Source organism: Ursus arctos, unplaced genomic scaffold (genome assembly GCF_023065955.2).
Source record: "Ursus arctos isolate Adak ecotype North America unplaced genomic scaffold, UrsArc2.0 scaffold_5, whole genome shotgun sequence".
Taxonomy (NCBI): Eukaryota; Metazoa; Chordata; class Mammalia; order Carnivora; family Ursidae; genus Ursus; species Ursus arctos.
The window spans coordinates 63188099-63210545 of NW_026623067.1; the positions used below are offsets into that span (position 1 = coordinate 63188099).

A 22447-nucleotide genomic window follows, 5' to 3' on the forward strand; every position below is an offset into this window, starting at 1 on the left:
TACATATTAACTCTTTTTCAAATGTTTGGTAGAATTCACCAGTGAAGACTTTTGGTCCTGGACTTTTATTTGTTTGGAGTTTTTTGATAACTAATTTAATTTCACTGCTGGTAATCAGTCTGTTCACATTTTCTATTTCTTCCTGATTCAGTTTTGGGAGGTTATATGTTTCTGGGAATTTATCCATTTCTTTTAAATTGTCCCAATTCGTTGGCATATAATTTTTCATAATATTCTCTTATAATCCCTTGTATTTCTGTGGTGTTGGTTGTTATTTCTCCTCTTTCATTTGTGATTTTGTTTGAGCTTTCTTTTTCTTTTCTTTTTTTTTTTTTTTTTGATGAGTCTGGCTGAAACTTTATCAGTTCTGTTGATCTTTTCAAAGAACCAGCTCCTGGTTTCACTGATCTGTTCTATTGTTGTTGCTGTGTTTTTTTGTTTTTGTTTTTGAGTTTTTATGTCATTTATTTCTGTTCTAATCTTTATTATTTCCTTCCTTCTAGTGGTTTTGGGTTTTTGTTCTTTTTCTAGCTCATTTGGGTTAAGGTTAGGTTGTTTACTTGAGACTTTTATTACTTCTTGAGGTTGGCTTATATTGCTATGAACTTCCCCCTTAGAACCACTTTTGCTACTTTACAAACATTTTTGGTCATTGTGTTTTCATTTTCATTTGTCTCCATGTATTTTTTTATTTCTTCTTTGTTTTTTTTGGGTTGACCCATTCATTGTTTGGTAGCATGTTATTTAATCTCCATTTATTTGTGCTCTTTCCAGATTTTTTTCTTGTGGTTGATTTCTAGTTTCATAGCATGGTCAGAAAAGATGCATCGTTTTTTAATTCCTTGAGACTTGCTTTGTTGCCTAATATGTGATCTGTTCTGGAGACTGTTCCGTGTGCACTTGAAAAGAATGTGTATTCTGCTGTTTTAGGATGGAATGTCCTGAATATATCTGGTAAATCCCTCTGGTCCAATGTGTCATTCAGAGCCACTGTTTCCTTGTTTATTTTCTGTTTGGATGATCTGTCCATTGATGTAAGTGGGATTTTAAAGACCCCCACTATTACTGTATTACTGTCGATTATTTCCTTTATGTTTGTTATTAACTGCCTTAAGTATTTGGGTGCTCCTGTGTTGGGTGCATTTCTTTTTCTATTTAAGATTATTATACAAACTTTTTTCATTGTTCAGTGTTCTTTATAAACACCATTTTATAGTCTCTATATAGACCATTAAAAAAGTCTACTTCTAAGACTCAAAGATTTAAGTGATGTTAACATTTTGCTGTAAAACTTTCAGTCCCTCTTCTATGCATATGGATGCGTAAGAGTTTTTAAAATTAAAATTGAGATTATACTTTTTTATTTAACCATATGTCATGGTATTTGCTTTTATCATTTATTATTTTCTGACTTCAGTTTTAATGGCTTTTCAGTAGTATTTCATTGAATAAATATATTGTGATTAACTCTTATTCCCCTGTTAGAATAAGCATTTTGTTACATAAACTTTTTTCCATATATATATATATATATATATATATATATATATATATATATATAGGATTACTTTAGTATTTCCAGAAGTAGAATTTGAAGCAAGTACTGTGGATATTTTTAAAGCTCTGAAATTATATTTTTGGAAAAGTTTTTAATTGCAAACTGGTTTCCGTCTGTTTTTTCCTTTTTATTGAGTTACATAGAAGTGCAAACTGGTTTCAATGTTAGCCTTGCACAGATACAATTAAAGAATATATCTTCAGGGGCGCCTGGGTGGCACAGCGGTTAATCGTCTGCCTTCGGCTCAGGGCGTGATCCCGGCGTTGCGGGATCGAGTCCCACATCAGGCTCTTCTGCTATGAGCCTGCTTCTTCCTCTCCCACTCCCCCTGCTTGTGTTCCCTCTCTCACTGGCTGTCTCTCTCTGTCGAATAAATAAATAAAATCTTTAAAAAAAAAAAAGAATATATCTTCATTGTTGCCATAAGTTTCCCAAAGGCAAATATATATATATCTGAAGTGTTTAATACTACTATCCATTTTAACAATATGCGTGGTTAATTGAAAGATTATAGGATTTCATTTCCCAAAACAAGAAACTCTGAATTGGTAAATTTCAAATTTTGTAATTAAAAGTTTGTAGAAAGGAATTTTGTTAAGTTTTTATTTTAGACAGTCTTTTTGTAGAAAAACTCAGTGTGCAGAACAAGTTGGGCCTTATAATATAATTTTCATTAATCTTTCCTTTTATTTTGGATTTAGCCTTTCTTTGTAGATCCCATCATTATTACCCTATTTTCTAAATTGTGAATTGCATGATATCTTTGCTTTCAAAGAAGTAACCCTTCTGTTATGTGTTTGTTCTTCCCAGATATCAGTAGCTAAATTTGGTATGATAATTTATATCTTACTTATGTCTTATCCTTTTTGGAGGGATTTTAATATATAGATTCCTTCTATTTTTTTTTCACCTATTCTTTATTTTGCATATTATTTCTATTGTTTTAAAGCAAATGATGCTTTAATTCCAAATTAGTTGAGAATATATAACTCAGTGGAATAACTTGGCCAGAAATGTTTTTGGTCACATAGTTTTGTTTATCTGGAAAGGACTGCAAAATTTTAAAATTTCTTTTATTAAGGATAATTGGAGCCTTAGTAGTACATTATGGATCTTGCAACTGTAATCCTGTTTTACATTTTGAATATACACTAAATCATATGTACTGAGTATGTATTTATTCTTGTTTAGTGCCTCATTTTAAAGTATTTGGTCTTTGGGCTCATGCTATTTTTGTATCATAGGATAGATGAATATTAATGTAGTTACTAGGGAGTTAGTTTGTTTAAAAACACTTGAGCTATGTTTTTTTTTTTTCATAGTTGTGTGGAATTCGACTTGAATGTAAACAATATTGTTGGAATAAGAAACACATTCCTTCTCAGAACTTATGCATACCGTAAGTTTTTTATTTCCAAATAATTATCAGGTTCTCTATCCTTCATTCTTTATTCCTTTTGAAGGATGTTTGTAATAAATACTGACATCTTTTTAATTATGTTTATGCATAGTGTCTTTTATTATATGTATAATATGTTGCTACAGTAAAATTATATACTACTGAAGTTATAGGTCAATAAAACAAATTTAATAATTGATAATTTTTATTTTTGGTAATTTTTAAAAGGTGACTAAGATACCTTCTAAAAGCAAGAAACATTTATGGTGAATATAATGTTTAATAAATAGGGAGGCAGTGCTCTTGTTATAGTTCGGAAATGATATAAGCTTTCAAAGAAAACGTAATCTTTTCTTACCATTTTTAAGTTTTAATTTTACTTTCAGTTGAAAATCGAGTTCGTCCATTAGTACTGGTGATTAAGAAGTGGGCGAGTCACCATGAGATAAATGATGCCAGTCGTGGTACTTTAAGCAGCTATAGTCTTGTATTGATGGTTTTGCACTATTTACAAAGTAAGTATTTTGTGTTTTTCCCAATTTTTAAAATGAAAACACAGTTAAACTTCATTATGATGTCTTCTCTGTTGACTCTGTCTTCAGACAGCAGTGTTTTAAAAAGTTCTTTCTAAGGCCCAGAAAACCATGTTTCCTAATTTGTTGCTTTGAACAAATGTTTTAGAAATATTATTCCCTGGGGGTGCCTGGGTGGTTCAGTTAAGCATCTGACTCTTGATTTCAGCTCAGGTCATGATGTCAGGGTTGTGAGATCGTTAAGTACTTTTTGGAAAGTACTTAAGGCTCAAGCTTAAGGTTCTCCCTCTCTTTCTCTCTGCCCACCTCATCCCTCCCTCTCCCCCCCAAAAAGAAGAAATGTTATTCCCTGGAAAACATTATAAGGGAAGTTTCACTGTGTTTTTTATTTTTTGACAGTTTTTCAGTATTAACTTTTGTATTCAAAGAACTTTTACCACTGTATTGTGGACCCATTATGTTGAGGCACATGCATGTTCAGAAGGTCTATAAATATAAGCTCAAGCACCATTCATCATATTTTTGTTTTTCACTTGGGACAGGATTTTCTTTTTGGTGAAAGAAGTTTTTATTCCTTGTGAGCTGGCATGGAGATTGGGTGAAATACTTGATGTTAACGTAATTAGAAGACCCTTTATCAGGATGTCTAGGGTCTGATCTGTTCTGGGTTAATGATAGTTCCATAGTTTAGAAAGCATTGTTGTAATATTTATGTTCATACCCTTTGACTCAGTGTTATTCAGCGTTTGCATTTCTAGGAATTTATTCCAAGGTAGTAACCAGGGATGCATGTATGAATTTATATATAAGGCTGATTTTCGTGGTGTTTATTGAAATAACAGAAGCTTAGAAATAATCTAAGTTTTTAAGAATGGGGTATGATTGAATTAATTATAATGTTAGCTATTAAAAATGATGCTTTTAGGATATTTAATGATATAAGAAAATACCCATGATATACTCTCATATACAACATGATGCCAATTTTATTTTAAAAATAGTATCTGTATTAGAGTTTGTATATATATTCATATGTCTATAAATTTTGGAAAGTTATGTGCCAGAAATTTATCAGAGTTATTTAGGTTTAGTCAAATGTACTTTTTAAGTATCAACTAAAACTAAAAAATGAATAGACATTAGTTGTGATTTAAAAATTAGATTTGACTACAGCATTTAACATGCATGAACATTCATAATATGTGTCCTTTCCTTCCAGTTTTTTGGGTTACAATTAGAAATTTTAATTTGATTGCCTTCTTTAGAAAAATGTACTTTATGGGTGCCTGGGTGGCTCAGTCTGTTTGGTGTTGGACTCTTGATTTCAGCTCAGGTCATGATCTCAGGGTCGTGGGATTGAGCCCCCAGTGAGGCTCTATGCTTGGCAGGGAGTCTGCTTGAGATTTTCTCCCTCTTCCCCTTCTCTCTCTCTCAAATAAATAAATCTTGGGGAAAAAAAAGAAAAATGTACTTTAATCACAAATTCCCCAAGGTGGTTTGGTAAGCAAGTTGAAAGTTCAGATGTTAGTATTTTACCAGTGTTCAGAAATCATGCTAAAATTTTGCTTAGATTTTGTTAAATGTATTTTATTTTTGACAAAGAAGTCCCATTTACTGAGATGGTTTGTAATTAATGGCACTCTCATCAACTGCTTCTGGGTCTTTGTTAAAGGACCTTTACCTATGCAGAGCTGAAGTATAACTGTATTATACTTTATATATTAATATATTAATTTATATTATAAATTTAAGCTGCCCTTCACTAGAAGAAATTAGATTGAAATAAGTAGCTGCATTTTTTTTTTTTTTTAAATCATACAGGAGTTCTGAAAGCAGTTCCAGTCATGCCATAGTGAAGTAGTGTTTGTGATTTTGGCCAAATTATTCTACCTTTCTGGTCTTAATATTCTTATCTGTAACAGGAATAGTTGGATTGGATGGACTTTTAAGTTTCATTTAACTTCTTCAATGCTTTTAATATCTTTTTTGCCATGAATAGAGAAAGGGAACAGTCTTCTTTATGTAGAAAGGTTGAAAAAGATTAAAGCATTTTCTAGGATAAATTTCAACAGTCAGTAATAGACTATGTATGCTTGAAAGGTGACTGATGAAAGTATAAGGGGTAAAAAACCCAATGAGAAGAGTTTTTAATGGCACTCTAAGATGAATAATAAAAAGGCAAAAGTATCAATTGGTTATAAATAATAATATGAACGAATATTCATAGAATATTTTCTATGTTACCAGGTCCAGAATTATCTCAGGCATTTTAAAATGGTTTTTGATTTCAGAATTGTTGCTTAGTGTTGTTGAAGATTTGCCTTTCTTTTTGGTTGAATTTTTGATGAATCAGAATGGAATATTTTTATGTATAAATTTGTGGGGGCTTGACCAGAAAGCCCTCATCTGAAATGTAAGCAAAATAAAATCTTAACAGAGTAGTTATCAGTTGATCTGAAAGCATTATCAGTTGATCAGATACTGCAGTACTAAGTTTTGTTTTATTTTGCTTTTGAGAGAGAAGTTTAAAAGATTGAAGTCCAGAATTTTGATAAAAATAGATGTTACAGCCAGATTCTTCCTGAATGTGTTTCGCTTTGAGTAAAACAAACATTTGCAAAACTGCTGAAGGCTTTGAGGTTACTATGAGGATAGTGTTAATAAATAACTGCCACAGTATACCAGTTGCTCTTAATGTGTTGGCTTTGAAAAACAAAAGAGCCAGTTTTCTTTTTTTTTCTTTTACTGGCACAATGAGTTTATTCAAGAATAGCAGAGGAATTTCAGTTCAGTACAAGCAAACTGGTGACCCAACCATTGGCAGGTCCAGAGAATGGAGGCCAGGGACTTGCCTTTAGAGAAAAGGGAGGAAGCTGGAAGAGGTTGTTTTCTCTGGATTCTCATTGGTTGGGCTGTTGCTGGGCAAGGAAAAAGTCTTTCTTCATCCTGCTGGGGTGTGTGAAGTAAGCTGCTTCCTATTAGGGAATGCAAGGTATACTGTATTCCCTTTCAGGGCTTCCTCACTCTACTATAAATGTTCTTTTATTTCTTTTCACAGGTGACTAGTGTTTTTAAATCTGTAAGGTTGTCAGACAAGGGATTTACTGAATGATATCCCTGCCTCCCCCAAAATTTCCAAATTGCTTAGTTCTGTTTACCTATTTTTTATTATTATTTATTTTGATGTAGAGAGAGAAGGCGCATCCGAGAGTGAGCGTGAGTGGGGGAGAGGCAGCAGGATGGGGAGAGAGAATCTTAAGCTCTCTGTGGAGCCCCATGGGGTGCTTGATCCCATGACCTTGAGATCATGACCTGAGCCGAAATCAAGAGTAGGTGCTTAACTGACTGAGCCATCTGGATGCCCCTCAAATTGCTTAGAAAGGCTCTTTGTCTTTTGAAAGACCCTAATCCAGTGGTTAGTATTTATTTTTTCTCTTCTAGCATTCTAGTTATGGTTCTAGAATGAGATAAAATATTTTTTCTAATTCTCTTTAACCTTTTCTTTATCATTTTTTAAATTATAATTGTACTTTACCAGGAGTATTCAGTGAGAAAGGAATTCAGGTTTTTAATTAAGTAAACTAATTTCTAGTAATATTTTCTAGTTTGACTTCTGTATTATAGCAAAAATTCTTATTAGAAAGTCAGTAAAAATATTATATGAATGTAAAGACTTTTAGAATTAAAGTAACTGGGGCTTGAGTTTATTTGTAGGATCTTCTAGAATTTTGAGCATTTGAATGCCTCTGGGAAAAAATATTTTTACTTCCTAAGAGTGGTTCTGGTAAGTAATAAGTTTTCCCCCTCAATCACAGTGAACATTCCAGCGTTTCATGAAATTTTATTTTATTCTAATTTCAACTTGGGAATGAAGCATGATATAGAAGAGAAATTTAAATACTATGCAATAGGAATTTATACATTTATAATCATAGTTGGAGATTATGTAAGTTGGTAATAATGGTTGATTATATGTATATTAATGTATTCCAGAAGTCATTTAAAAAGGTTTTTGGTAAATTTCAAATTAAAGGTAACGATGGTTACTGAATTTACCTAATTATATACAATGTATTTCTAATTCTTAAATACATAGCTTATCATTTAGTGTTATATTTGGTGTTTAATCTTAAAGAAATCGTGAAAATACATTACCTGTATCTTACCATACTCAAGACATTGTGTTTTACAGTTTTTTAAATTGTGACTATTAAGCACTTTTCATGTTATTCCATTTCTACTATAATGATGTGAAATTACTGTTAATGCATTTAATGAGGTTGGATTTTGGTGACTATTAGAGAATGAAGAATGACAATTAAAAAGAAAGTAACATAGAAGATAATGATTCCCTTATATGAAATTTTTAAATTTATTTTTATTTTTGTTTTTTCAAAGATTTTATTTATTTATTCGACAGAGATAGAGACAGCCAGCGAGAGAGGGAACACAAGCAGGGGGAGTGGGAGAGGAAGAAGCAGGCTCATAGCTGAGGAGCCTGATGTGGGGCTCGATCCCATAACGCTGGGATCACGCCCTGAGCCGAAGGCAGACGCTTAACCGCTGTGCCACCCAGGCGCCCCGAAATTTTTATTTTTTTATAGCAAATTGGTATAAATATCCTGATTTATATTCCTAAACTTTGGTGAGGCTTCTTTTTAAAAATTTTGAAGTTGAAGTTTTTTTTCATTTTTTTTTCCCCAATAGCTCTATTTTCTGAAACTTTCTAAGTTTTGGTATTATTGTTTATTAGAAGAAATTAAAAATAAAGGGACAATTATGATACAGCTGTTATTCTTTCATGATACAGTACCATTGGACTGTATTTAAAAACTTTCTTTTTGATAGCTACATCCATCTTAACAATGTTCATTCAGTATCTGTAGAACAATCCTTGTCTTGCTTATTTCATGTGTGTGTCTGATGTTGGACCAAATGATTGTGTGTCCATTGATGGCCTATTTTTCTAAAACCATGTAAGGAACATTGGTTTACATAGAAATATACTTAGTTTATTAACAAAGCTTAAGTTATCAGCTTAGATATATATGGAATTTAAATTTTTAGGGATCAGAATTAATTCACAAAATACATGGAAACTGTTGAATTTAAGCAGAAACCCTTATACCTGGGGTGTAGCTGACAAATTATTGCTTTGTAAAATGAATTATGTGAATCACGGAAGCTTTAAACTTTTTTTTTTTATAGCCCTACCTGAACCCATCCTTCCATCCATCCAAAAAATTTACCCAGTAAGTGTTTCTTATAAATTATTATAATACATATTATGACAAGTATATGTGGAACTATATTATGCAGTATTAATGTGAATATAAAAGGTGTAATAGTTACCTTCTAAGTATATGATAACATTTTCTATATAGGCTGAGGAGTTGGCCACTAACATATTAAAAATATTTCATATACTTTTTTTTGAAGACTGTGGTATTTTATTTGGTTATTGGCAGACAGTCTGGTTATTTATGTAAATGGTAGAATTTTTCACATGATGCTCATGATTATCACTAACAGCAATTAAATATACTCAATTGGTCAAGGCTCAGTTAGGCTCATTCTAATTTTCTTCATGCTATTTTAAAATACAGTTTTATAGAATTTCTTTAGTTAGTAACTCAGAAGTTTTCAGTATGTATACTTTGAAAGCAGTGGAAAAAATTAAGAATTTGAACAATTTGATAATCATTTTATCTTTCATTTGATTTTACCAAGTAATACACCAAGAGAAGTAACATTAGTGTACTCTTTGTGTGTATAATATTAAGACTCCTGAAGTTAATTGGAAGCATTAATAAAGGGTGCTTACTAGGAAAAGTTTGGTATACTCAGTTTGAGTTGAGAAAAACCTAGGTAATATGCATATTCACAGTGTTTTATACTGTTGTTTCTTTTCCACCTTTTTGTGTTCTTTTTTCCAGAATTCTGTTTCCTTGTTTTATAGTCCTGCTGTTTCTGTTTTCCTTCATAGTCATTTTTATTCCTGGTTTTATTTGGGAATAATATTTAAACTATCCGTTTAGAATGTTTAACCTTCTGAAACTGTATAATTTTTAGCTGTTAGTTTTATAAAGTTACAAAAAGAGCTGTTTTATAAACTTACTAAATAGTCAAATTGGAAAATGTAATATCTAGCTTGAGTGATCAGTTTTCAAAGGACACACTTATTCTGTCTGTATCATACAAAATACTAAATCTACCTGACCTGGAATCTAAATTAAATATAACTTAATCTTTGATAATTGAGAAGAACTGATGTTCTTGTTTTTGAACATGGGCTATTATTGTAATGCATACATGCAAGGTGCTGAATAATAAAAGTTTCACTGTAATAGAGTTTTGCTGTATGGGGGCTTCCCAGTTGTGATGGGTGATCAGGTAAAGACACCATCTATAGGAATCTTTTGGAGTCTGGACATCTTATCTTCCTCATTTTGAAAACTAATTTCTGCTATTATGAAGAACTATTATAGTGAATTTATGCTTTCATAAACGTTATGGAAATGAAAGCATCAGAAAGTGTAGAAATAAAAGTAACTTGAACTTTTGGCCTTATCCTTGAATGATTTTCTCCCTGCAATAAAGTATTGATTCTTTAGCTTATCCTGAAAGGTTGAAGATGATGACTGGGTTTTTACTATTTCATTTTTTTGTCTCAACTTTTTTGTTAAGACCTAGGTTTCAGTATAGAAAGAACTGTATATTTTTTAGCATACAAAGCGTCTAATAGTTAAACTTATCCTTTAAAGAGTCTATTGTGTATGGAACACGCTTCTACAGAAATCTCACTTACAACCTTCGTTGCATGCACTCTTTTTACTAATATAAAATACTAATGAAATCTCAGCGTAATGCACTATGCTGGAGAACAGAACGGACGTATTGCTTTTATCATAAGATACCCAGGTTCTTACTGGTATATTCTAGTTTGAAGAGCCTCATTTTTTTCTTTTTTTACACTTCTGCTTCATGTTTCTCATTATCTAGCTTTCCCCCATGACAGAGTCCTGACTTCTCCTCACATACACCATCTCATCCTATACTCTCCATCCCTGTTTTGCTAATAATCTTATTTTTATACCTGTAACAGGGAAATAGATTTAATACTAGTCCAGCCCCAAGGCCTTAAAAAATACTAATAGCAAGACTTGCTAGATTTAAGAATGTCTTAATATGCTTTCAGGTGTGATTACATTATCATAAATATTTAAAGTACATTATCTTTACTATAAGGTTGATGCTTACATGGGTAAGGACTTACTATCCACTCTAACAGGATTTTAAATTTTATCTGAAACCTGTAAGCTAATTGATCAGTAGAGCACTTTTGTCAGTGGTCCATCTAATGTAACAAAGCAACTTACTTATTACTACTAACTGTCACTTACTTGGTATCTCTTTTATGTCAGCACTCTATAAATTTTTATATATCATCTTTTTTTTTTAAAGTAATTTTATTTTAAAGATTTTATTTATTTGTTTGACAAAGAGACAGCCAGTGAGAGGGTGAACACAAGCAAGGGGAGTGGGAGAGGAAGAAGCAGTCTCTCAGAGGATGAGCCTGACATGGGGCTCGATCCCAGAACGCTGGGATCACGCCCTGAGCCAAAGGCAGACGCTTAACGACTGAGCCACCCAGGCGCCCCTTATATATTATCTTAATCCTAAACAAGTGTAGTATCATACTTAGTATAATTACTATTATCCTTGGTTCAGAGATGAAGAAACTAAGTCTTAGGAAGGTTACATTATTAATTCAAGCTGTATAGTCACAAATTATGGATCCAGAAACTGATATTTTTTCTGTTATTCTGTGCTGCCTAAGAAAGACAAAATGAAAGTAGCATTCACTTATATATTATTTCATCTAGTTTCTGTTGCTTTTTACAGTTTGTGTATATCTGATTGTTCTTATACAGATATACCTTTCTTTAAGAACAACATGTATGACAAAATTTCAGCTTGTATAAATAAGTTTGAGAATGACTTAAAACTTTATAGTAACAAAAAAAAAAACCTTTGTTATTTTACAAAGGAACAAGGTTCTTTTAAATTTTGAGCTTCTCTAATATAGTTAAGTAGAATTAAAAAATAGGATAAAAACTTTGGAATAGAATAACATTTGTTCAGTGTATTATGCTTTTTAAAGTTATTTTCATATTTTCTCAAATTATGGTAATATATTTATTTTAAAAGTGGGTATGGTATTTCATTTCTGTTAGGATACAAAATTAGGAAAGAAAGGGATGAAAGACTGTAACCATATCTTTATCTTCAAAAGCTATATCATAATACAGCATTATTATTACTACTTAATTCTTATTGACTTAAAAAAGCTACATGAGTGATAGAGAGCAAATATTTACTATTGAGTTAAAGCAATGAAGTTGAGAGAGTTTAAATATATAAACTTAGGTTAAGCTTATGAAGGGCTCTTTATTTTAATGTGAGCGTATTATAAGATTTACCTAGATTTATTTAGGTGGAGATTTATGAGATAACTTATATTTGTTTCTTTCCCTAATGGTATCTTCATATTCCAGAAAGCCATCTTTATAGTTATGAGATTAGGAATTCTGAGAATGTAGAGTTCTTCTGTGCAGTTATATATTGAAAATATATTAAATTTTACATGTATAAATATGTATACACATATAGATATAGCAACTTTTTTCAGTTTTAAAATGAATATAATATGATGAAGGATTTTAGTTATGTAAAACAGGCTATAAATGAATACCTTTAAAAAGACAAATTTAAAAATTTTGGTGAAGTGTGTTTTAATGATAAAAAACATTCTTTTAAAGTTGATATTACTTACATTTTAAAAGTTATAAGGAAGTTAATTTTGAAATAATACATTTTTCAGGAGGTAACCATACTGCATTGTTGTATTATACAGTTGTATGAATTACACAGTTACAATAATGATGCCTGGCATATACTAAATAATAAATATACAGGTAATACTATTGCTGCTATGCTTTACATACATAGTATCATTTAATCCTCATTACAGTTCTATGAGTACTGTTATTTTTCTTATAGATGAAGAAGCTGAACATTTGGAAACTAACTTGATTAAGTTCATATAGCTAATAGGTTTCAAAGCTAGATCTGACTCCCAAGCTCATGTTTTTGACTACTTCATTATAGTACTTCTGCTTTTTGATACTTATGTTGACTTTAAAACTTTAAAAGCTTTCAGAAAAAGCTTTCAAAAACTTTAAAAGCAAATATAATTTAAAGAATTTAATGATCAGTCTTTAACATGTTATTACCAGATCAATGGTAATCCGCATACAATTAAGAAAGCTTAGTAGAACTTTAGTTTATCATTTAGCTCTTTCTCTTTTCAGTCAGAACTCTGCTTAAGCTCTGTTATCAGTTATCTTTTTCTTTGAGACCTTCCTCAACATTTATATCCAGGGCCTAACAATTCATATTGTTAGAATAGTATGTAACTTAAATTTGTTTGCTTGGAGGTAGAAAATAGTCATCCTTTATTTAAGGCATGTATTTTTTTAAAAAAATATTTTATTTATGTATTTATTTACAGAGATTGTGCATATGCACGCACATGGGGCAGGGCAGACAGAGAGGGAAAGAGAGAATCTCAGGTAGACTCCGAGCTGAGTGTGGAGCCCCATGCAGGGAGTCAGCTTCCTCTCTCTCTCCCTCTGCCTCTCATCCCACTCACCCACTCCCTCTCTCTAAAGTAAAATAAAATCTTTAAAAAAATAAGAAATTTATTGAGAGAGCGTGAGTGTGTATGCAAGCAGGGGGAGGGGCAGAGGAAGAGGGAGAGAGAGAGAGAGAATCTTGAGTAGATTCTGTGCTGAGTGCAGAGCCTGACCTCACGACCCTGAGATCCTGACCTGAATGGAAATCAAGAGAAGGCTGCCCAACTTGAGCCACCCAGATGCCCCTAAGGCATGTATCTTTTTAAAGAACAGTTTATCAAGCGAAAGTTTAGCCAATCTATTCCAGAAAGTGGTTAATTGTCCAAATTTCAAACTTTGAAGGTTCAGAAAATAATGAAATTTGGCAAAAGATGTTTTTATCATTTTTGGTAGATAGTTGTATGAGCAAAAAAGTGAGACTTTGCAGTTGTTTTTCAAGGGGTTGCTCATTAAAATTTTTCTTAACTTGGCGTTGATTGAAGGAAGAAAAGGAAGATACCTATCTTGAAAAATGTTAGCATTTAAATATCAATTGGAAAATGTTTTCAGGATTAAGTCATTACAGATTTGGTTATTAGAGGCCCCAAATAAGATATAACCTTAAAAAGTAATAAAGATGTCTTCCCCACATTAAAAACAAAGAGCAGTAAGTGTCAGTAATCCCCACCTCAATTGCTTTAAGAAATAGATGTTACATTGTATCAGTTAAATTGGGTTTCCATGGATTTAGGTTGTAATTGCTTTGGCTTTTGAATTGGTCTTTGTGTGTTTTCTAATATGTTAGCCTAAGTTTTGCCCACCCATATCCTATCCAAAATAATGTATATTATTCTTAAGTACATATGTAATAGGGAACTTCCTTTTTTAAAAAAAATCTTTGATGAAATTTTTCTTGAAACAGAGAATCTTTCTGTAATGTTAATGATGATCAAAAATGGGGATTTCTGATGGTTAAATGGAATTTCTGTTAACTCGTACCATCTTTTAGACCCCCCCTTTATTTTAAGTTTGGATTTCTCCTTCAGTTTTCCCCCAGTATGTAGTATGTATGACATGGCCCTTTAGTATATGACCGTGAAAAAGCATAGTGGCACTAAGAGGAGACTGATCAAATTGTTGGTTCAAAGTCATTCACCATTTTAGTAGAGTAGGTCTCACAACTCTTCAGTGTTAATCTACAATTGCCGGTCTTTTTCTTTAATTATTGAACAAAATAGAAATTTTAAAAGAGGTTTAAAATAGGTTTAGACTTAAGATAAGAAAATGACTGTTCTATTTTAGTATCAGTTAATAAATTGAATGCTTACTGTGATATGTCGTAGAAGTCAAAATTAGTAAGAAGCTTTCAGAGTGGAAGCTATTAAACAGTGACCCCCTCTTCCTTGTCATTTGAACTCAGGTTATACCTTTTTGTTAAATTAGCCAGAAAATAATACTGACATTTTACATTTTAAAATACTGTCCTAAGTCCAGTTTTACACTTAACAATTAAAAGACAAAGGGTGGTAGAGACAGTATGCCTGCTCTTCCTTCTGCTTCTACTCTTTATTATAGATTGAGACTTCTTTCCTAACTCCCCCTAGTCTTAGAGACAGTTTAGATTTCTACTTGTCTCATAATATAATACTAAATCTGCTAGAAGTGTAAGGGGAAGTCCGAAGTTTAGGAGTGTCAGCTTTTTGAACTGTGGTTGTGTTCTGAAAGAAAGGTAATTACTTCTTGGTAGTTAAAAATTATGGATAGAATTTTAGGTAATAGGACAGGGGAGGGAATTTTTTATTTTTTTTGCTATTTTTCCTGAAGATTTTTAACTAGATGCACTATCCTATTTCTCTGTATTACAGTTTAGTTATTTGGGGAGCCTCTGTTTTTTAAAGTTGGATTACTAATTGAATTGATGTCTGTAAACCCAAGGTTGATTTGTTAGGTATTTGGGAACCTTAATAGCGGTCATCCCTTAACCAGTTGCCTTAAAAAGAAAAAAAAATCTATTATTGCTCTGATGGCAAAGGGGAATGTAGAAAACCTATCTTGGCAATTGTGCAAATTACCTTAAAAAGTGTTTTCTAACATTTGGGTATGTATTACTTGAGAATCTCTGTAGTTCATTTAGTATGTTTTAGAGCCAGAACTTGCTGCTAATAGAGGAAGGATCAGATATGAAAATGAATGGCATAGTTTATGCAAGAAAGAATAAGTACCCATTAGTATTCTTTCTGATAAGTGTGTTGTTTGTGTGTGGATTACAAGCAAATAATACCTTCCTTTATGAATACTGTGGTAAAAGTTTGCTGAATATTGCTTGTTGCTTAGTTTCTTGTCTTTTCCCTGCCCTCTCTGTCTTTTCAAGTTCAATTCATGTTGAGTGTCTGTCTTCTCTTCCCATTAAGATATAAAATACAAAAATAAAATAAAACAAAATTTAAAAAATCTTAAAATTGGTGTAACTACTATTCATATATGAGTTACTTTTATGGCCTCTAAGAGAAGTTTTACGTGGCAGTTAGAAAATGCTCTTACCTTGTGCTTGATAATAATCTTTATAAAGTACACCTTCTCCTTGTAGAGGCACTTAAGAAGGAGGAACATTTATAAAGAAATCTATATGTTATTTGATGAAATCTTGGTATGTACAGTGAGGATTTATTTATGAGTTAAAAAATCTCTTACTACTGTAGGGATCCACTTGGTTAAATGAGTGATATATCTCAGCCAGGGTTTAGAATGTCTTAGTTTTTTAGGTACTTTCTGGCATACTGCAAACACCGGTGAAATCTTTAGTGGAAGAAAATCTTCGAATTTCCAAACTGCCAACATAAAGAAGAGTTCTTCTCTCTTCTTCAGAGAGCATTAGATCAGGATTTGTGAAGTTTTTAGTTTCTGTTTTAAATGGCTTTATATTTCCCCATTTTTCTTTCTGACAGGAATCTTTTAGTCCTGCTATACAGCTGCACCTTGTACATCAAGCTCCATGTAATGTTCCTCCTTACCTCTCGAAGAATGAATCAAACCTTGGGGACCTCTTACTGGGCTTTCTTAAATATTATGCTACAGAATTTGAGTAAGTGAAACATTAGATTATGTTTTATTCATTTACATATGTGAATGCTACACTTTTGGTCAGAAGCTGTGTTTGTTCATTTCAGTGCTCCAAACTTGTCCAGAAATGTGTAATTTATAAAATTTATATCTAATGATTAATTATTAGAAACTAAATTGATTTTATATTCCTATCTAGTGAAAAATGATAGTTCAGTAAGCCCAGTTTTAGTTGATTTGAGTAGTGATCCTGCCTTATGTTTAGCTCCCTCTTTTCATAGCAGGGCCTGGATAAATGTTTATGTTGGCCCTGTAGAGGTGCTGTATAGTTTGAAACATCTGTTTTTGGGAAGTTAAGATTTATAGTAAAAAACACAGCTAAGACAAACTTGGGAAAAGATCTGCTTGATATCTGAATAGTTGTGTTAGTATATAAAAATCAAGGAATACTCTTTCCTTTTTTTGCCCTTTCTTCTGAGGGTAACATGTAAACATGGAACACTATACAGTGTATATAATTAGACTGGACTTAATTGAACGTTCCTAAGGGAGTCCTAGAAGTCCAGATAGAGTGGGGTTAGGAATTGCAGCTCAAAAAAGCTTGAAATGTGGGGAAGAGAAAGGACTTAGCAGTTTTATGAAGTTAAAGGAGGGGGATACATTAACCACAGGGTACCATTTTGAAAAGATTGGAGAGGGGAGTAATAATAGCATTTGTTATAAATTGTTATTACGAGCTGGGAAAAACTGTTCCCAACAGATTATGTATATCTTCTTATTTACATAGTAGCCATATGATGCGATATTATATCATGCCCATTTTACCAGTGAAGCACATATACAGAGAGGTGAAGAAACTTGCCCCAAATCACACAGCTAGTCAGGGGGAGTATTTCTGATAGTTTTGACTGCAAAATTCATACTCTTAACTATGGTACTTTACTGCAGTGTTGGTATTGCCTTATTTGCTATGGTGTAGTAGCTCTAAAGAAATTTGACTCATAGATGATTTGAAACATAGGGCATGAAAGAAGTACTGTTACTTAAATTCCTCAAAGCAAAGCTTTCACCAGACTGTGTCTGTTTTGTTTACAGTTGTATCTCCATTACCTAGCCCAGTGCTAGAGAGTGGGTACTTGAAAAATTCTTGCTATAAATAAATAATTTTGAAGCAGAGGGTAAGGTTATAGACATGTTGCAAAGATCCTTAAGATGGCTTAAAAGTTACTGAATCAGGTTAAGAAAAAAAGCAGGAAAAGGGCTGGTGGAAAGTAGTTCAATAAGAATGAAGTTATAATAATCATCGTTAAAGATGACTAGGACCAGAGTGTAAGTCCAGACAACAAGGATAGAAAGGAAGGAGCCTTCATTTATAAGATGAGAAAAAATTTAAGATTATAAGACACTGTAAAAGTTATTCTAGAGTCAGGATTTGTAAGATGCTGCAGTAACAATAGCTGATGTTTCGTGAGTATTTACTTAGTGTCCTATAGTACGCTGAGTGATTCTTGTGTATTATCTCATTTAAGCCTCATAGTAACTGCTTGTGAGGCCTAGGGAATTTGTGTACTTGAAACTTGCCCATGGCAGTACAGCTAGATAATGAGAGAATTGGGATTCAGTCTCAGGTCTGACTCCAAAACCACATTCTCAATTGTTAGAATATATTGACATTGTCTTTTCTATCGTAAATTAGGGAAGTTTGCAGAGAGGGAAAAGGATTCATAGAAAAAAGGTATATTTCTACCATGTATAGTTTAGGATTAGAGCATCTAGATACCAGTGCCTTGAAAGTCAGCTGCTTTGTTGGACTGAAACAAAATGGTAGATGAACAGGTTTGTTTATTAGTTTAGTATTAACAGCAACTAGCTGGTTGTGCCAGTTGATACTGGCTAGGATGCTGAGACTTCAAAAGAGGTTTTGAGCTTTTGGATGCATTTGTTTTCACTATGATACACGATCTAGGAGACATCTTCACCTTTTCTTTCATCATACAGTGCATTTGTCAAGTGTATTGTTTCATTCCAGTTATTTTCAGAAATTCGACTGTAGGGAGCACTGCCAAGAAAGTAGTCATGGGGGCGCCTCGGTAGCGCAGTCATTAAGCGTCTGCCTTCGGCTCAGGGCTTGATCCCGGCATTCCGGGATCGAGTCCCACATCGGGCTCCTCCGCTGGGAGCCTGCTTCTTTCTCTCCAACTCCCCTGCTGTGTTCCCTCTCTCGCTGGCTGTCTCTCTGTCACATAAATAAATAAAATCTTTAAAAAAAAAAAAAGATTGTAGTCATGGCAGTGAACTAGGTGCTGTGCAAAGGAATTCTAGCAGCTGTTAGAATTTTTTTTTTCTTTAAAGATTTTATTTATTTATTCGACAGAGATAGAGACAGCCAGCGAGAGAGGGAACACAAGCAGGGGGAGTGGGAGAGGAAGAAGCAGGCTCATAGCAGAAGAGCCCGATGTGGGGCTCGATCCCATAATGCCGGGATCACGCCCTGAGCCGAAGGCAGACACCCAACCGCTGTGCCACCCAGGCGCCCCCTGTTAGAAATGTTTTTAAGGATTTTTCTTCTGAACTTTGAGACATTCAATTAAAAAATTCTCTTTTACTCGAAGACAGAATTAAGTGCCTGTTAAGGGATGCTTGAGTATGTGGTATAAATGTTGCAGGAATTTTGTATGGCCATTTAAAAATTACTAAGATTTTCTTATCTACTTCACTCACATGAGGCTTTCTCCTAAACCTTGCTGCTCAAATTTCTCAAATGAAGCCAGGCTTCTAGAACTGTACTTGGGAGCAGGGAACTGATAAACAAAAAAAAAGCATCAGGTTGCTCAGAGAAACTAGGAAAAAATAAAGTCAGAATGTAATCATTTTGTATTTTAACAAAACAAAAAAAATTAAATTTTAAATAATCTTACACTAGGTACTAGAGATTCTAGGAAACTTAAAAGGTTACCTATTTTGTAATCCTGTTTATTCCGTGGATGCCTAATCACATGCCATTACTGCTAGTCATATCCCTTGTGTTAAAAATGCATGCCTGCATACTTAAATACATTTTTTAAAGAAATTACAAAGGCCCAATTTTTCTGACTGTCTCCTTTCTTACTCTGATTTTTTCCCCTCTCATTTAATCAATAGATCATTGAGTGCCTACTATATATCAAGCTATTTTTGTGTGCACTGGGGATATGGCAATTAAAACAGGCAGAAGTGTTTGTCTTCATGGAGCTTACATTGTAGTATGTAGTACGGAGAGATAGGCATTAAACAAACAAATTGTATATACATGAGGTTAGGGATAAGAAGGAACTAATTTATAGTCTGTAAAAGAAGGATCATTGAGATAGGAGGAAAACCAATAGAATGTGTTGTCTTAGAATCCAAAGGGGGAAAAAATGTTTCAAGGGGGAAGGAGTGATTATCTGTGTCACATTTTTTGATGGATCAAGTATAAGATAAGAACTAAAAGCTGACCATTGCAACATTGGTCCATGTGGAGGCCACTGGACCTTTGTCAGGAACAGTTCCTATGGAAAAATAGGGATAAAAAGCTTCATTGGTATGGGCTCAAGAGCTAATAGGGACGAGTTAAATACAGATAGGAGAGTGTATAGACAGATACTAGTAATATGTAGACTTTATATACTTGTAAAGGGGAGCAGAAAAAATGGAGTAGAAATTGGAGAGTTAAGTGGGGGTTGAGTCTTTGTTTTTAGAAAGGAGAAATAACCTATCTTGATGGCAAAATTGATGATACCAGAAAAAGATAGTAAATTGTTGAATAGTACGCTTCTCTGAATCAAGAAAGGTTGGAATCTAGAGCACAAGTGGGATAGGAGCACATATGATGCATTAATAATAATAAGAAAAAGTGGAGTATATGGATTCAAAGGAATGCCAGTGAGTTGATGTGGTGAGAGGTAATGGAAATTATCTTTTGGTTGCTTTAGTTTTTTTAGTGAAATGAAGCATGGCCATCACCTGGCAATCATTGTGAGGGAGGAAATTTGAAAAATGAGGGAAAGTATGAATTGTCCTGTAGGAGAGTAAAGGAGTGAATTAACTGTGGAAATACAGTATGTTTGGTGGGTAGTAGCATTTAGGATCCTTTTAAGCTGAGTCATCATGAATTTAAAGTGAATTTAAAGTTATCATGAATTTAAAGGTCACAATGGTTGCATATTTTTCTCCAGCCACATTGAGCTGCAGGGGAAAGGATTGACGTAGACAAAGATTTAATTATGGTTGTATATCAACCAAGTTGAGTGCAGCAAGAAGGGTAAGAGAGTTGGGGGAGGGGAATGCAAGCGTGAAAGAGCATCTACTGACCGAATGTATTAAATTCAGTCCTGAAAACGTGGGCGCAGGGATGCATGTAGGACATCCAGGTCGCAGTTTCCAATTGTTAGTTGCAACAATTGTCTTAGAGCTTAGTAGCAACGTAGAGCTGGAGAAAAGGATTTGGGAAAGAAACATCAAACTGTTAAAGCTTGGAAGGGGTACTGTTGCATTAGGAGAGGATTGAAAGAGGCAAAGCCCTGATGGACACCAGCATGTAAGGGGTCAGGTAGAAAAAAGGGTCAGGCAGAAGAACAAAACAAAAAACTCTGGGATTAGAGCAGAATTTTCTGTTTGCTTATGAGGTTTGAAATCCCTGACATTTTCTGTTTGCTTCCCAGCCCTTAATAATAAAACGAAACTGTATATATTTGTTCACTTAATTTGACTAGTCTTGTATAATATATAGCCACATAGTTCAGACCCATAATTTTGACTTTTTTTGTTGGACTTAAATTTTTATTTGTAATGTTCCAATGTAAGCATAGTATTTATTTCAAAATAGTCACAAAATACTTAGTCACAAGAAGAATGGCTAGAAGACAGTTAATAGATCAGTAGCAGGGCATTGTCATTACTGAAGAAAAGAAGCAAACATCTTACCAATGTAGAGTTGGTAAGCCCAGTTTTACATTCAAAAGGTTATCATATATTATCAAATCTATTTTAGATTAAATTAAGCTCAGTATTAGCTCTTTGTTTTTTTCTGATACATTCCTCTTCTATAGACTGTATCTTATTTTAATTATTTTAATTATTGAGTGACAATAACAGATTTTTACATGGCAAACAAATTATGGTAGAAAAATATGGTATAAGTCCCCTTAATTTGGGGCCTATCTGTTTTAAAGAAATATTTAGGGAAAATGTTTCTAAATTGTCATTGGAATTTTACATTTAAATTCAACTCTAAGAGGAAAAATAGTATATAAATTATATATATCAGGTTTTATGATTTCAAATATTTAGTAATTTAGGAATATTTAAAAGTACTTTGAAAATGCAATAGATTGAGTCAGTCCTGAAGAAGAGTGATTTAAATTTTTTTTTTTCTCTGTGAAGTACTTCAGGTGATACAGTCACTTAAATAACTGCATTATTTGGGTTGATTATAGGTTGAAGCTTAAATGATACCTGGTTAGGGATGATAAAGTGAATATTGGTATGTCACATATATTTCTGTGACCCAGTTTAGAACCAGGTATTGGCATGTAATGTAAATTCAGGATTGGATTTCATACAGGTATGGTGGTGAGGAGGAAATCCTGTGATTTAAGAAAGTAAAAATTGTAATTTAATAGGGTACAGTATTTCAAGATTTTAAACTTGTCTGAAAGAAAAAAAGTCTATCCTTTTTTAACATAATGTTTCCAATTTTAATTTTATTGCAGATTCAACTGTCCTAGAAGTTCAGTGAGAAACAAGTAGTCTCAGGAGAAAAGTTCATTTCCTTAGTGAAATATATCTTAAGTGGTATAAAGTAAAGTAGCACAAAGTATAATTCTACTGTGATCATGTTTGGGTTCAGGCATGTGGTTATATAACTCTCCCCTTAACATTGTTATTTTATTGTTATTAGTTACTTATTAATTTATTTAAGTAATCTCTACACCCAGTGTGGGGCCTGAACTCACAACCCCAGCGTCAAGAGTTGCATGTTCTACCTATTGACTGAGCCGGCCAGGCACCCCTAGGTTGTTATTTTAAAAAAAGTTTGGAAACACATTTGGACCAACAGAGCAGCGTACTTCTTTTCTCTTTGGAGTTCATACTAAGGGAGCTGCTGTACGTGAAATATCTAAAACATGTTACTGTAATTAATACTGTTTCTCATTGATAACCCACTTAGTTTTTATAAAGCATAAATTCTGATATGTAT

General features: G+C 33.0%; 1 protein-coding gene across 6 annotated transcripts in view; it reads left to right on the forward strand.

The window, feature by feature from the left end:
• The window catches only part of TENT2 (terminal nucleotidyltransferase 2), a 68549-nt gene that overhangs the window by 36003 nt on the left and 10099 nt on the right, over positions 1 to 22447 (forward strand). For all 6 annotated transcript variants that reach the window (XM_057307257.1, XM_057307258.1, XM_026498728.4 and 3 more), the window contains 4 exons: positions 2881 to 2957; positions 3344 to 3472; positions 8699 to 8742; positions 16113 to 16249. In XM_057307257.1, the coding sequence (XP_057163240.1) occupies positions 2881 to 2957; positions 3344 to 3472; positions 8699 to 8742; positions 16113 to 16249 (387 nt within the window). The remainder of the gene's footprint in view (positions 1 to 2880; positions 2958 to 3343; positions 3473 to 8698; positions 8743 to 16112; positions 16250 to 22447) is intronic.